General features: G+C 42.5%; 1 protein-coding gene across 1 annotated transcript; it reads right to left on the reverse strand.

The window, feature by feature from the left end:
• Positions 1-3,758: 3,758 nt before the first annotated feature.
• ccn1 (cellular communication network factor 1) lies at positions 3,759-6,313 on the reverse strand. Its single transcript, XM_077607104.1, has 5 exons — positions 5,956-6,313; positions 5,654-5,873; positions 5,121-5,465; positions 4,831-5,033; positions 3,759-4,721 (listed from the first exon to the last, which is right to left on the reverse strand). The coding sequence occupies exons 1-5, from the start codon at positions 6,001-6,003 to the stop codon at positions 4,419-4,421; spliced, it is 1,119 nt and encodes a 372-aa protein (XP_077463230.1). The 5' UTR covers positions 6,004-6,313; the 3' UTR covers positions 3,759-4,418.
• Between the last annotated feature and the right edge of the window lie 6,321 nt (positions 6,314-12,634).

The raw sequence follows: 12,634 nt of genomic DNA on the forward strand, positions 1-12,634 counted from the left end.
ATGCAAATAGTAACAAATGGTTCTGTGGTTGCTTAGAAAGCAAAACGTTTTGTGGTACCTCAATGTGCACTTTCATGCACTCACCCATCTGGACTCTATGTACTGTATTCTTACCTAATGTTAGTTGAGTAAAACTTGAAAGACAGTAATAACTGACAGTCCAGCCCGTTGGTGGGGCCTGTGTTTATGGATGTGTTTTTACAGCCAATGCTAACCTCTTTTGGATGTTAACTCCTATTCACTGACTTTCTTTGAAGTGTAAGCCTCTGATGACGCATTTTCCAACCTTTTCCAGTCAGGGGGCAATGATCTCACATTTGAGTGCATCCTTTTAGTCGGGACAACTAATGGGCCAGAGACCTCTAGCTGTTACCTCGATTGAATGATGCCATGCAACAGTCAAAGTTGGCTTTAAATCATGTCTGCTTAATCATTATTCAAAGCAGTAACTTGGGTTAAACATCTTTTTCCTACAGTTCTTATCTAGTATATGTAAATAAAATTACAAATCGGTTTCCTTGAACACATCACATTTTTCTCTAGATTAGTAGAAAGCACATTGAAATTATATTCCATTGTTGCATTTAATACAAGGGTGTCAGACTTGGGTTGGTTCGCGGGCCGCTTTAACGTCAACTTGATTTCAGGTGGGCTGGACCATTTTAGAAATATTTAGATTTTTTTTTTCTAAATGGATTAAACGCCCTGAATATCCAGTTTTTTATAGATCTAAAACAATGTTTATTTTAGCTTTTTTAAATATATTTTTAGATTTTACAAAATGATTTTTGAACTAAAAACACAGAAAACATTGATTAAAAAATTACAATTATTGATTTAAAAAGGGGGAAAATCAGGAAATTTAATGTACATCTATACTCTTCATTTTAATTTGATCCTAAAACAGAAAGTCGGCACTCATGATTTACTTTCCCGGGCCACACAAAATGATGCGGCGGGCCAGATTTGGCCCCCGGGCCGCCACTTTGACACGTGATTTAATGTATATGTAGTCAGATTTTAGTGCTTTTTGAAATTTACATCAAAGTATCTTCTATTAAAAATATGTATATACTTTAACGAATCTGCTTGCAGGTATTCTTCAGATTGCAGTGTTGGTATGTGGAGTCTTATATTTTAAATGCTGCCCCTAAACACGATTGTATTGGTGCAACACTGCTACGAATATTGTAGACCACTCATCATACAGTGTTAAAATGATCTAGTCTTTCATGAAATTTTAAACACTTGATTTTCTGCATACTCTTGCCGAAACAAAAGTACATTCTTAGATAAAATTCATTCCACATATTTGTTGCTTGGTCTACTGGCAATATACCAACCAAGTTTACTGAATTGTTGTTTCCTTTTTAACCAGAAGATGGTGCATCTAACGTGTCTTTGACTTAAAACCTTCCCTGCTTTCTGGCTGTAAATTCCTTAAAAGTTGATGTCATCCTGAGTTGTCCAAAGTGGATCTAGGCTCTGGAAAACGTCTGACACTCAAGTGTATTAACTTCCATCATTTTGTAATGCTTCTTGGTTGCCTTGTATTACATAGTGCATGATGAAGTTTTAATGCTAATGTGTTTTTCATACAAACTTTTTTTTGTTTAAAGCTTGAATGTGTTAGCTACTAAGGGAATGGATCCTGGAGTGGAAGTTTGTTGTCTCTTTTTTTCCCCTTTGAAAATAAAAATAATAAAAACATTTAAATGTGTTTGTAGTTGAGTAGGTCACCCCACTTTGTTTGGGTCAATGAATCACTATTGAAAAATGTTGAAAAGATCCTCCTCTCTCTGTTGCACATGCATCAAAAAGGAATGTGAATGAATGAAAAGACTGCTCACATAACAGTCAAAAACCATTACATAACCAAGTTAGCTGTATTGTGTTAACAAGACAAATGACAGCCTGATTGCATGGAACTTGCAGTGTAAATAAGGCACTTTGGTGAAAATGTGTTTTGAGCACGCAACACAAAGGCAACGAGCAAAGACAGGTTCTCTTTGACTATTTTGACTGTAAATCAAGGGTACTGGGGAAAGCACACTATTATGATAAGGTATGTAAACTGAAGTATTTTATGAAAGCATTATCTTAAAATTAAGTGGCCACATTTTATGCAGTATGGATCTCCATCAGAGATGGTTGGGAGTTTCACTTTTTGAAAAAAGCATCCATGTGCATTGTGCCCCCTACCCTCTACAATGGAATGTGTTTGGAATTTTCGAATTTAATGAAATGTGTCATGCGAGCGCAAGGAGTATTTGTATATTTTTAGATCATCCAAGCTAAAGTGAACATGCTGCTCTGAAATACTTTCCAACATCTGCCGCCCATCAGGTTGTCTGCTTTTCCGAGCCATTGCTGCATTCCTGAGCCACTCCCAGTACCTGAATAAAAAAAGGAAAGGGAGCCGATCCCATCCCTACTCCGTTTCAAGATCATGTTGTAGTTATTTAACACAAGATGCAAGCCTTTCCGCACCAGACTGACTTCAGAGTCATAAAAGTAGCAGACAGCAGCATGAGTTCAGGTTGCCAATGAATCTGCTGGTTCTTATAATAGCATCACACTTACAATAGTTCTACAATGTCTAACTTTTCTTAACAAAAAACTTTTTGGGCTCCTGTGGAAAGTGAGGAGGAAGAATTCAAATAAAATCGAATAATTTGATGTACAAGATCATTAAAATGATGATTTTTTGTCTTAAAGGTCTATTGCTGGCTGGATCCGAGCAGAATTTAATAATTAGCATAAGTTTATCGAAATTTTGACTCACTGACGGGCGGCCCGGAAAGGCGAGTGGTTAGCACGTCGGCCTCACAGCTCTGGGGTCCTGGGTTCAAATCCAGGTCATGTCCATCCGTGTGGAGTTTGCATGTTCTCCCTGGGCCTGTGTGGGTTTCCTCCGGGTACTTCGGTTTCCTCAATCATTCCAAAAACATGCATGGTAGGCTGATTGGACACTCTAAATTGCCCTTAGGTATGGCTGTGTGTGCATGGATGTCCGTCTCCTTGTGCCCTGCGATCGGCTGGCCACCGATTCAAGCCCGGAGACAGCTTGGATTGGCTCGAGGACCCCCCGTGACCCTAATGAGGATAAAGCGGTTCAGAAAATGAGATGAGATGACTCACTGACCCCATATTTTTCCCTGCTTTCTATAGCCAAGTATGTTAGACAGATACAAATTTAAACTAATTTAATGTGTAGTATAATAGACGGCCAAGTGAAGAGTGGTTAGCGCAATGGCCTCACAGTTCTGAGATTGAGTGTTCAATCCTACGTTCGGACCTTCCTATGTGAAGTTTCCATGGTCTCCTTGGGCTTGCGTGGGTTTTACCCAGGAACTCTAATTTCCTCTTACGTCCCAAAAACATGCAGGGTAGGCCGGTTAAACACTCTAATATTGCCCCTGGCTATGAGTGTGACCTTGAATGAATGTCTGTCTCCGTGTATCCTGCAATTGGCTGGCCAATTCAGGTTGTCCCCTGCCTGCTTGCTAACTGTATAGTTGGCTGGGATAGACTCCAGGACCTCCATGACCCTTGTGAGGATAAGCGGTATGGAAAATGAATGTGTGTAGTATATAGATGTGTACTTGCTTCAAATAGCAGTCCAAAGCAATAAAAAGTCAGGAGAAGTGGTATTATATAAGTGATCAGTCTTGCTCCTCTTTTGTAGAATTTGCTGGATCTGCAGAGTTATCTAACATACCGTTGTGATTTTCTGTTTGAAGACAACACAGACAGTGTCATATTTCATAAATAAATTTATTTTGTTTGTGGCATATAAAATTAAATCATTTTACAATTTATTCCAGTATGAATTATAATATCCAAATAAAGTAGCTACATTTTCTTAGATAAATAATATTAACAACAATGAAAAACATTCATTCATTCTTTGACATGCATCGCTTTGTCTTTTTTTTTCTTTCATGAGGGATGTTCACTAGCTGCCACAAAACATGAACCATAATGCCCACGTCAGGAAATCATGAAACCACATGCTTGATAAACAAGCAGGTTACATTGTGGGATGGAATGCTAATTGATGTTACGTGCGTGCATACGGACACACATAAGCGCACAAAAGTCTACAGTCTTGGCCATGTCCGACGTTAAAAGATCAAAATATACATGGTGAATTGATACCAGTAAATAACGTAAATGTACAAATATTACATCTTGCTCCATAACGAAGCCAGCATAGATGCTCCCCTAATATGAAGCAATAACAAAAATAAACAGTGCACTTGATAAAGTCCTCCTCATGTAAGCCCGCAATTCCTTAGGAATCTAGTTACAACAAGAAGCTGGTAGTTTTGTGGTGTCTTATTCACACCCCTGCATTCATCTGGACTGCCGATGGCTGCCACTCCTGTGTGGGGGTGAAGGAACGCCTTCGCCAATTAGTCTCTAAACTTGTGGATGTCGTTGGAGAGACGGTAGAACGGGTAGGAGGCTTCGTTTGCGTGGGGACAGTTGTAGGTGCACTTGCAGGACTCGATCATCATGATGTTCTTGTTGAAGGTCTCGCCATCCTCGCACCGGAACTTGACTCGAATGGTTCTGGTGTCGTGGGGGCTGCAGCAGCGACCGTCCACGCAGGCCCCGCAGTACTTAGGTCTGTACTTCTTCAAACTGGAGCAGCCAGCATAAGTGAACTTCACTGGTTGACTGGACTTTTTGGTTCTGCTGCATTTCTTTCCTTTCTGAAAATGAATGAACACAGCGGCGGATAAGACAGATGCTCGAGCCTGAAAGTGCTGATGTGCTCGTATTGTTTAAGGATATTATGGTGTGTAAGGGGGGTAAATCTACCTTGAGACTGGAGTAAGGAGACTGGGTGCATGGTCGCACTTCACAGATTCGAGTCTCTTTAACCAGCTTGCAATCTTCATTGTTGTTGGTGACTCTGGTAGAGATGCCTGTTCCACAGCTCTTAGAGCACTGAGACCACGGTGTGGTTTGGATGATGCACTTCTGGCTATTAAACATCTGAATTTCAGCTTGTGGTCGGTAGGCTGCAGCCAAAGGGAGAAAATATCAAGTTAGCAAACTTACATTTTTTAGGATGGTAGTACATGTCGAGTCAAAAGTTGTTTCCTTACCAGCTAGTGACTTGAGTCCTCCCTTCACGTTGGCGATGAGCTCGTTTTTCTTTGTCAGGTCTCTTTCCAGTTCGTCTGGAGTCTTGTCTTTGCCAAAGATCTTCTCCATGATGTCAGTGGCCTTGCCATCATCGCACACCCACTCTTCGCAGCACTGGCCTGCTACCTTGACCAGTCTTGGGTTGGCGCAGCCCAGATTGGGCAAGGAGAGCTCCTGAGGGCACAGTGGGACACATCCCACTGCGCCATCAATGCATGTGCATTGATGTTTACAGTTAGGCTGGAAGCTTTCTCCGTTCTGGTAGATCCTGCTGTTGTACTCGCAGGGCCTCCCCTCTGACTTGGCTGCAGGAGGAAGAAGGAAAGACAATAGTATTAATTCCCTGCTCTTCTGTTAGATAAAGACCGTCTAGAATGCTATGACTTTATCTTCAAAAGTTTCCTTCATCTGCATTTCGCAGTGCCCAAATCCCAAATTTGTTCTAAAGCTCATTTGTAGGAGAGACAAAAGCACACACGTGCGTTCTACATACCTCGGCAAATGCCACGAGTCGCAGCAGCAGCAAAGGTGGCCCCGAAATTACACTCCAGCCCTTTGGTGTGGTCGCAGGGCTCGGTTAAGCTGCAGTCCTCATTCAGCTGCCTGGCGCAAACTTTGCAACAACCGCAACCGTCTGGAACCACGCTGACACCGGGAGCACACCTAGGTATCTCCACTGGACACTCGCACACGGATGGGCAAGAGGAGAAAGCCTGTACGGATAAAAAAAAAAGCCACTTAGCACTGGAACCAATATTCCCTCTTGAAAAAAAATATGGGAGATGAATAACTTACCATGTGGATGCTCCCCAAAAAGGTAATGACAACAAAAATCATCTTCATTTCGGTTAAGTTTCTTGCAAACAGCAATCCTGGTCCGAGAATGAGAAAAAATCGGCAAAATGTGTCTTGTTGGATGAGTAGTATTCCCTCTTGCTGTCTCGGCTGCTGGTCTTTGGAGATCCAAGCTGGGCTTAGTGAAGCTCTCGGTAAAGTCTGCTGAGCTCCGGCACTCTCCTCGCTTATATACTCTACTGGGAAGCTGACGTCGTTCCGGGCTGCCTGCTGAACTGTTCCCAAACTATGCCAGGAATGTTTCTCTGCCTTTTTCCATCCAAGACGTAAGCTCCTCCCCGTCTAAACTGTGTACTTTTTTTTTCTGTCTCCCACTCTCAACTGGATTTTTTCCCCTAATGGTGCCCATAGGAACGCACTTTTCCTTCTCACATACCCCTTCGAGTTTATCGTAACCCGATTCGAAATTCTGTCTGTCAAAAGTAACAAACTGTCTGGAAAAAAAGCAATGTTTTTTTTTTCCATTTTGTGAACGTTTGTTTTTATCATGCTTTTTATGTAATCACATTTTACGTCTTGCCGATCACACAAATGAGGGTTGACAAAAACATGATATGTGAATTTTGTGAATGTTTGTTTTTATAATGTTTTGTTTATGTAATCACCACATGGGGGGGCGGCCCGGCTGCTGAGTGGTTAGCGCGTTGGCCTGACAGCGGGGGTCCCGGGTTCAAATCCATGTCAGTTCACCTGTGTGGAGTTCGTTCTCCCCGGGCCTGTGTGGGTTTTCTCTGGGTACTCTGGTTTCCTCCCACATTCCAAAGACATGCATGGTAGGCTGATTCGAGACTCTAAATTGCCCTTAGGCATGAGTGTGAGCGTGAATGGTCGCGTTTCATTGCCATTGACGGCACTTGACGTCCAATTAATTGAAAGGGGTAGAAAAGTGAATGGTCGTGTTTCATCGCTATAGACGGCACTAGACGTCTAGTCCATTTTTTTCCCGGGGAGGGAGTCCTGCCAACTCACCCACTCAATAATGGATTGGACTTCTAGCATCGTCAATGGGAGCCAATCAGTAAATGCGCATTTAGAATGTGTTACTGCGGAAACTGTTTACAAAAACAGTAGCTTTTTTCACATGAGAGACTGAAGATGTGGGTTGCAATACGTTTAACAGAGTCTATTTCTGTCTCCCCGGTGCCTTTATTCAGCAGAGTTAAGCGCTTCCAGATGCGCTCCACAACGCAGACGTAACTATATTGCCATATTTGGTATGGCAGTAGCCTACATTATTAACATATCCCCCCTTCCTTTTTGGCAAGCAGACCACAAAACATTCCTGACTGCTTAAAGGCTTGTTAAAAATGTTCTTCGCGCTAGGAAATTCCTCTGCATTCATTGCTCGGGGTAGTTTTTAACTTTTCACGCCATCTGTCTATCATGTGTCCAAGGGGAGAAAAAGTAGGTCCTTCAAAGATAAAAAGCTTCCATTTTCAACAAGTGGAGGAGGATTAGTGGGAGAGGACGATCCTTTGGTGGATTTTTTTTTAGATCACCGTGTTTAAATGGGTGGCCCGGTGGGGCAAGTGGTTAGCGCGTCGGCCTCACAGCTCTGGGGTCCTGGGTTCAAATCCGGGTCGGTCAACCCGTGTGGAGTTTGTTCTCCTCAGGCCTGCGTGGGTTTCCCCCGGGTACTCCGGTTTCCTCCCACATTCCAAAGGCATGCATGGTAGTCTGATTGGACACTCTAAATTGCCCCTATGTATGGGTTTGATTGAGTGTGTATGGTTGTCCGTCTCCTTGTGCGCTGTGATTGGCTGCCCACCAATTCACGATGTCCCCCGCCTCTGGCCCGAAATCAGCTGGGATAGGCTCCAGCACCCCCTGCGACCTAGGATAAAAAGGTTCAGAAAATGAGATGAGTTGTGTTTAAATGACAAATGATAACATCTGATGGAAAAAAAACGCAAATAGCTTTGTATTCCCAAAAATACATGAAAAATAAGTATTATTTCAAGAAGGTATAGTTTATTTCTCTGTTATCGCCATGTCCCCTAAGACACAAAACGACTGAGGGACGTCTACTGAGGTTTTGTTTTGGTTTGAATCATTTTATTCTATTTTCGCCTATACTATATTTTACCTTTTCGTTGACTGTCTTCATATTTATTGGAAACCAGTTGGATAATTAGGGCGCACGTCTGTTTCCAGACGCTAGATGGGGACATTTAAAAGGATGGACCCAGTATTTGTCCCAAATTATCTGTTACATTGGACATTTTAAGGTGAATAATGTTAAATTGATATCCAAGAAAGTAGTGGTATGCGCGTGTTTAGACTGGTGGGCGTGTCTGTGAGAGAGGGGGTGTGACCGTGTTAGCACATGGTCGTGGTTTCCCTCTGCAGTGCTCAACACAAAACTATGTTTCCTTTGAAATGTCGGCTTGGTGAAATAAGGGTAAGGTATTTTTTTGTTTATTTTCACATAACTTGGGCTTCCAGCTCACAAAACCCATACCAGAAGTTTAAGTCGTTGAACCATGCAGTTTACGTAACTTCACGGGAAAAATAGTTGTAATGTTAAGCAATTTTACGTAGATTGCGAGGTGCGAGTTGTAATATTATGAGAAAAGTTTAAATATGTGATTAAAGTTGTTATATTATTTGTTTTTACATTACGTGAGTGGTAAGCACGTCGGACTCGCAGTTCTGGGGTCGAGGGCTCAATCCCCACTGTGTGGAGTTTGCATGCTCTCCCAGTGCTTGTGTGGGTTTTCTTTGGGTACTCCGGTTTCCTCCCACATCCCCCCAAAAATGCGTGATAGGCTGGTTGAACACTCTAAATTGCCCCCTAGGTATGAGTGTGAGCGTGAATGGTTGTCCATCTCCTTGTGTCGTGTGATTGGCTGTCCCCTGCCTGGTGCCCATAGTTAGATGGGATAGGCTCCAGCACACCCGTGACCCTTGTGAGGATAAGCGGTTCATAAAATGAATGAATGAACGTAACATGAACGGAAGTTGTTTGGTTTTGTGGGCTTCGACTTTTGCTGACGTTTGGTCTGTGTGAACACAAAACTGATGTTGGCGAAGGGAATAGCTCAAGCATGGCGTTGTAGCGTTAATATTAACTTTGGTTTGAATCCAGCTTTACAGTACTTGTAACTGAAAAAAATGCTATAAAAGAGTAAAACCCAACACTGCTTTAAAATTTCTGTCCCTCCAAAGTAGTACTTCGTTTTTTTTTAAGTTTGATTGCAAATGTCTAACTGTTAACTAAGTCAGAGAAGATCTCATTTCTCAATTTGCCAACAAATTTAGACATAAATTTTACTGCGTAACAAATTTATTGTCTGATTGAGTTCTTGTCACTTATTCACCTTCGCCATTAATGTGAATGTAACCCTAACTGTCTGGTGTGTTTAAATACCATTGTGGAAAATCACGGACATGTTATAAACATCTATTTCAATCCCGGAAACAGCGAGAAGCTGCTATAATAGAGCCAAGTAATGACGTTTGAACCGACCCAGAGGTGAGACCATTTATCAAATGACTGAAAAAAAACTACGGTGAAATAAAGCTTATTGACGGAAGGGCTTGTGAGAACATTTACTTTTGGTTTTGTGTAATGATGAAATATAAATCTAAACTGAGTAGAGCTAAATTGACAAATACAGGAGCAGAATTTTATATTCTTCCCCACACGAACATGTGCCTTTGCTTATTTATTTTTTTGTGCCACCCGATGGTGTAGTGGTTCATTCTCCTGACTTTAGTGCAAGCACCTCAGGATCGATTCCCACTCAGCAGTGGTGTGATTTTTAATCCAAATGGTTGTCTGTCTATACAAGTACCCTATGACTGCCAGGCGACCAGTCTAGTCTGGTGTTCGCCTTTAGTTCTGATAGGCTCCAGCAACTGGCAAGCATGATTTGGACAAATGGTGTTGAAAAGGAATGTATATACTTGCTGGAACAGTGAAGGACCTTTTTTGAATTTCATTCACAAAGTATAGAAAATATATTGGTAAAACAAAGAATTATGAGTGGTTGGCCTCACAGTTCTGGAGTCTGGGGTTCAAATCCAGGTCTCTGCGGAGTTTGCATGTTCTCCCTGGCCTGTGTAGGTTTGTTCTCGGTACTCTGCTTTCCTCCCACATTCTAAAGCAGGGTTGGGCAAACTTTTCGGCCCGGGGGCCACATTGACTTTAAACATTTGACAGGCGGGCCATGTCAGCACAAGATACGATACATATAAAAACTGCATCCATTAACAGTACATATGAAACATAAACAGAAAAAAAGGACTAAAGTATGAACATACTCATCACTCATCTGGGATTTATGGGGTGCTTTCTTGGTTTTCATCAGACTAAAGGTCTGTTCACACATATGTAGAGCCAAATAACACCAGAATCCTCTGTGCCATCTTCTGGATGTTTGGAAATTTGGCTGCACTTAATGAAGCATAAAACTCAGAGACTTTCAGGGAGTTGAACTTGTCACATTGGAGATCAATCAGTTCCAACTGCAACTCCTGTGGTACCCTTTCCGGGTCTTGTGAGAAAGGAAATGACACAAGCTGTCAATTTTTCCAAAATCACAAAACCGACGGCAGAATTGCTCATGCAGGTCATCCAATGATTTCCTGTATTTTGACCGATTTTTTTTTTTAAAAAAATTTAAAAAAAATTTTTTAATAATAATTTGGACAACGTCGGCAGGCCGGATTAAAAGGCCAAATTATTATGGCCCACGGGCCGTAGTTTTCCCATGTCTGTTCTAAAGACATCCATGTTAGGGTGGTTGGACACTCTAAATTGCCCCTAGGTATGAGTGTGAGTGCGAATGGTTGTCTGTCTCCTTGTGCCCTGCGATCGGCTGGCCCCTGATTCAGGGTGTCTCGTGCACGAAGTCAGCTGGGATAGGCTCCAGCACCCCCGCAACCCTTGTGAGGATAAGCGGTTCAGAAAATGAACTAAACCTTTGTTCCATTACATTTCATTTGTTCAATGTTTGTATACAGCTGCCAATCGGTGTAATTGCTGACAGTTTTATGAGCCTTTTGCAACGGCCTAATCAGGCAAGTCACAGTAGATTGAGCGTTTCATTACAGTCATACCACACGAATAAGGGATAGTGTTTCCGGTGCCACTTCATCCACAGCTGGAGAATTGGGTCTTCTTTCAGTCATTGCTTTCATAGCTGCAGTGTACCTGCCAGGTGTACAACAAGTATGTGGGGTTTCCTTTGTTTAAGTAAGCCAAATTCCTCAGCCTGGAGAAAAACTCGGGAGTGGTTTTTGTGCCATATCTTTCAATGATGGAGGGAAAAAAAAGATTCCATGTGTCTGTGTGGGTGCAGGTGTTTGTGTCGAGGGGGCTAAGGCTGGTGAGCCTGACTTGAGTGGGAAAAAAAGGAATGTTGGGCTCCTGGAATGTTTCAAGCAGTCGGAGATAATTAAGGGAATCTGGAACAAGAAAAGACAAACCAAGGTCCTGCAGTGGAAGAATGTGCTTTTAGGATGTCTGAAGAAACATTCTGTCTATGCAGAATGCTTCACTGGGTCCAGAGCTTCCCTCAGATAGTACTTTTGGCAATACAACACCTTCTTCTTTTTGTCTCACATGCACTTGCTGTAATCCTTTTACTCTGCAGTACACTTGGAATATTGCGAGGGAATCACTATTTTCCTGCATTTTTACCTTGGTGTCCTTAAAGTATTTTTATTCATTCACTTTCTAAACTGTTTTATCCTCACAAGGTCGAGGGGGTGCTGGAGCCTATCCAGGCTGACTTCGGGCACCTGGCAGGGGACACTCTGAATTGGTGGCCAGCCAATCGCAGGGCACGAAGAGACAGACAAGCACCTACACTCACACTCATACCTAGGGGCAATTTAGAGTGTTAAACCAGCCTACCAAGCATGTTTTTTGAATGAAGGAGGAAACCGTAGTACCTGTAAAAACAACCACACAAGCGCGAGGAGAGCATGCAAACTCCACACATAAGGACCAACCTAGGATCGAACCCCGGGCCCGAGACCGGTGCAGCCAACGCGCCTACCTTACCACTCAACCGCTTAGCCTCCTAAAAGTCTTATTTTTTTGTAATTATAAAATACCCCAAATATGTGCCTTTTCCCCAATATAACCCCCTTCTTTTCATTTTTTTGTCAAAAATGACTTAATAAATAAATACATAACTATACACATTGAAATTATTGTGCACCTGGTCTTTTTGTCTGTTGCTCCATCCTGATCATTTTCTTACTATGTATTTTGTGCATAAAAAAAAGTGTATCAATGTGCATTTGCCACCGTTTTATATAATATTTTTGTCACTTCTTCTCGCACGACATTTGCACCACCTCAGGCAGCTGCCATTTTACCAGCTGGCAGGAACTATGCTTGCTCACTGGCAAAAGTTGGTCTCCTCGCCTCGGTCACGTTAGAAGGTGGGTGCTTGAGCCTATTCCAGCCAATTATGGGCACCAGGCAGGTGACACGCTGAATTGGTTGCCAGCCAATCGCAAAGCACAAGGAGATGGACAACGATTCGTGCTCACAATCCTCAGCTCACAATACCTAGGGGCAATTTAGAGCAGTGGTCCTCAACCATCGGTCCGTGGTCCAGTATCGGGCCACGAGCCCCCTGGTGCTGGTCCGTCAGAGTAA

This window comes from Stigmatopora argus, chromosome 8, assembly GCF_051989625.1.
Source record: "Stigmatopora argus isolate UIUO_Sarg chromosome 8, RoL_Sarg_1.0, whole genome shotgun sequence".
Lineage (NCBI taxonomy): Eukaryota > Metazoa > Chordata > Actinopteri > Syngnathiformes > Syngnathidae > Stigmatopora > Stigmatopora argus.

What these genes read in the sequence shown, in the direction of transcription:
- ccn1 (XM_077607104.1), bottom strand. Translation starts at nt 6,003, where the DNA reads ATGAAGATGATTTTTGTTGTCATTACCTTTTTGGGGAGCATCCACATG. An exon ending in TTTTGGGGAGCATCCACATG is followed by an intron (nt 5,874 to 5,955) that starts GTAAGTTATTCA and finishes TTATCCGTACAG; the next exon opens with GCTTTCTCCTCTTGCCCATC. An exon ending in AGGACTCAAGTCACTAGCTG is followed by an intron (nt 5,034 to 5,120) that starts GTAAGGAAACAA and finishes CTTTGGCTGCAG; the next exon opens with CCTACCGACCACAAGCTGAA.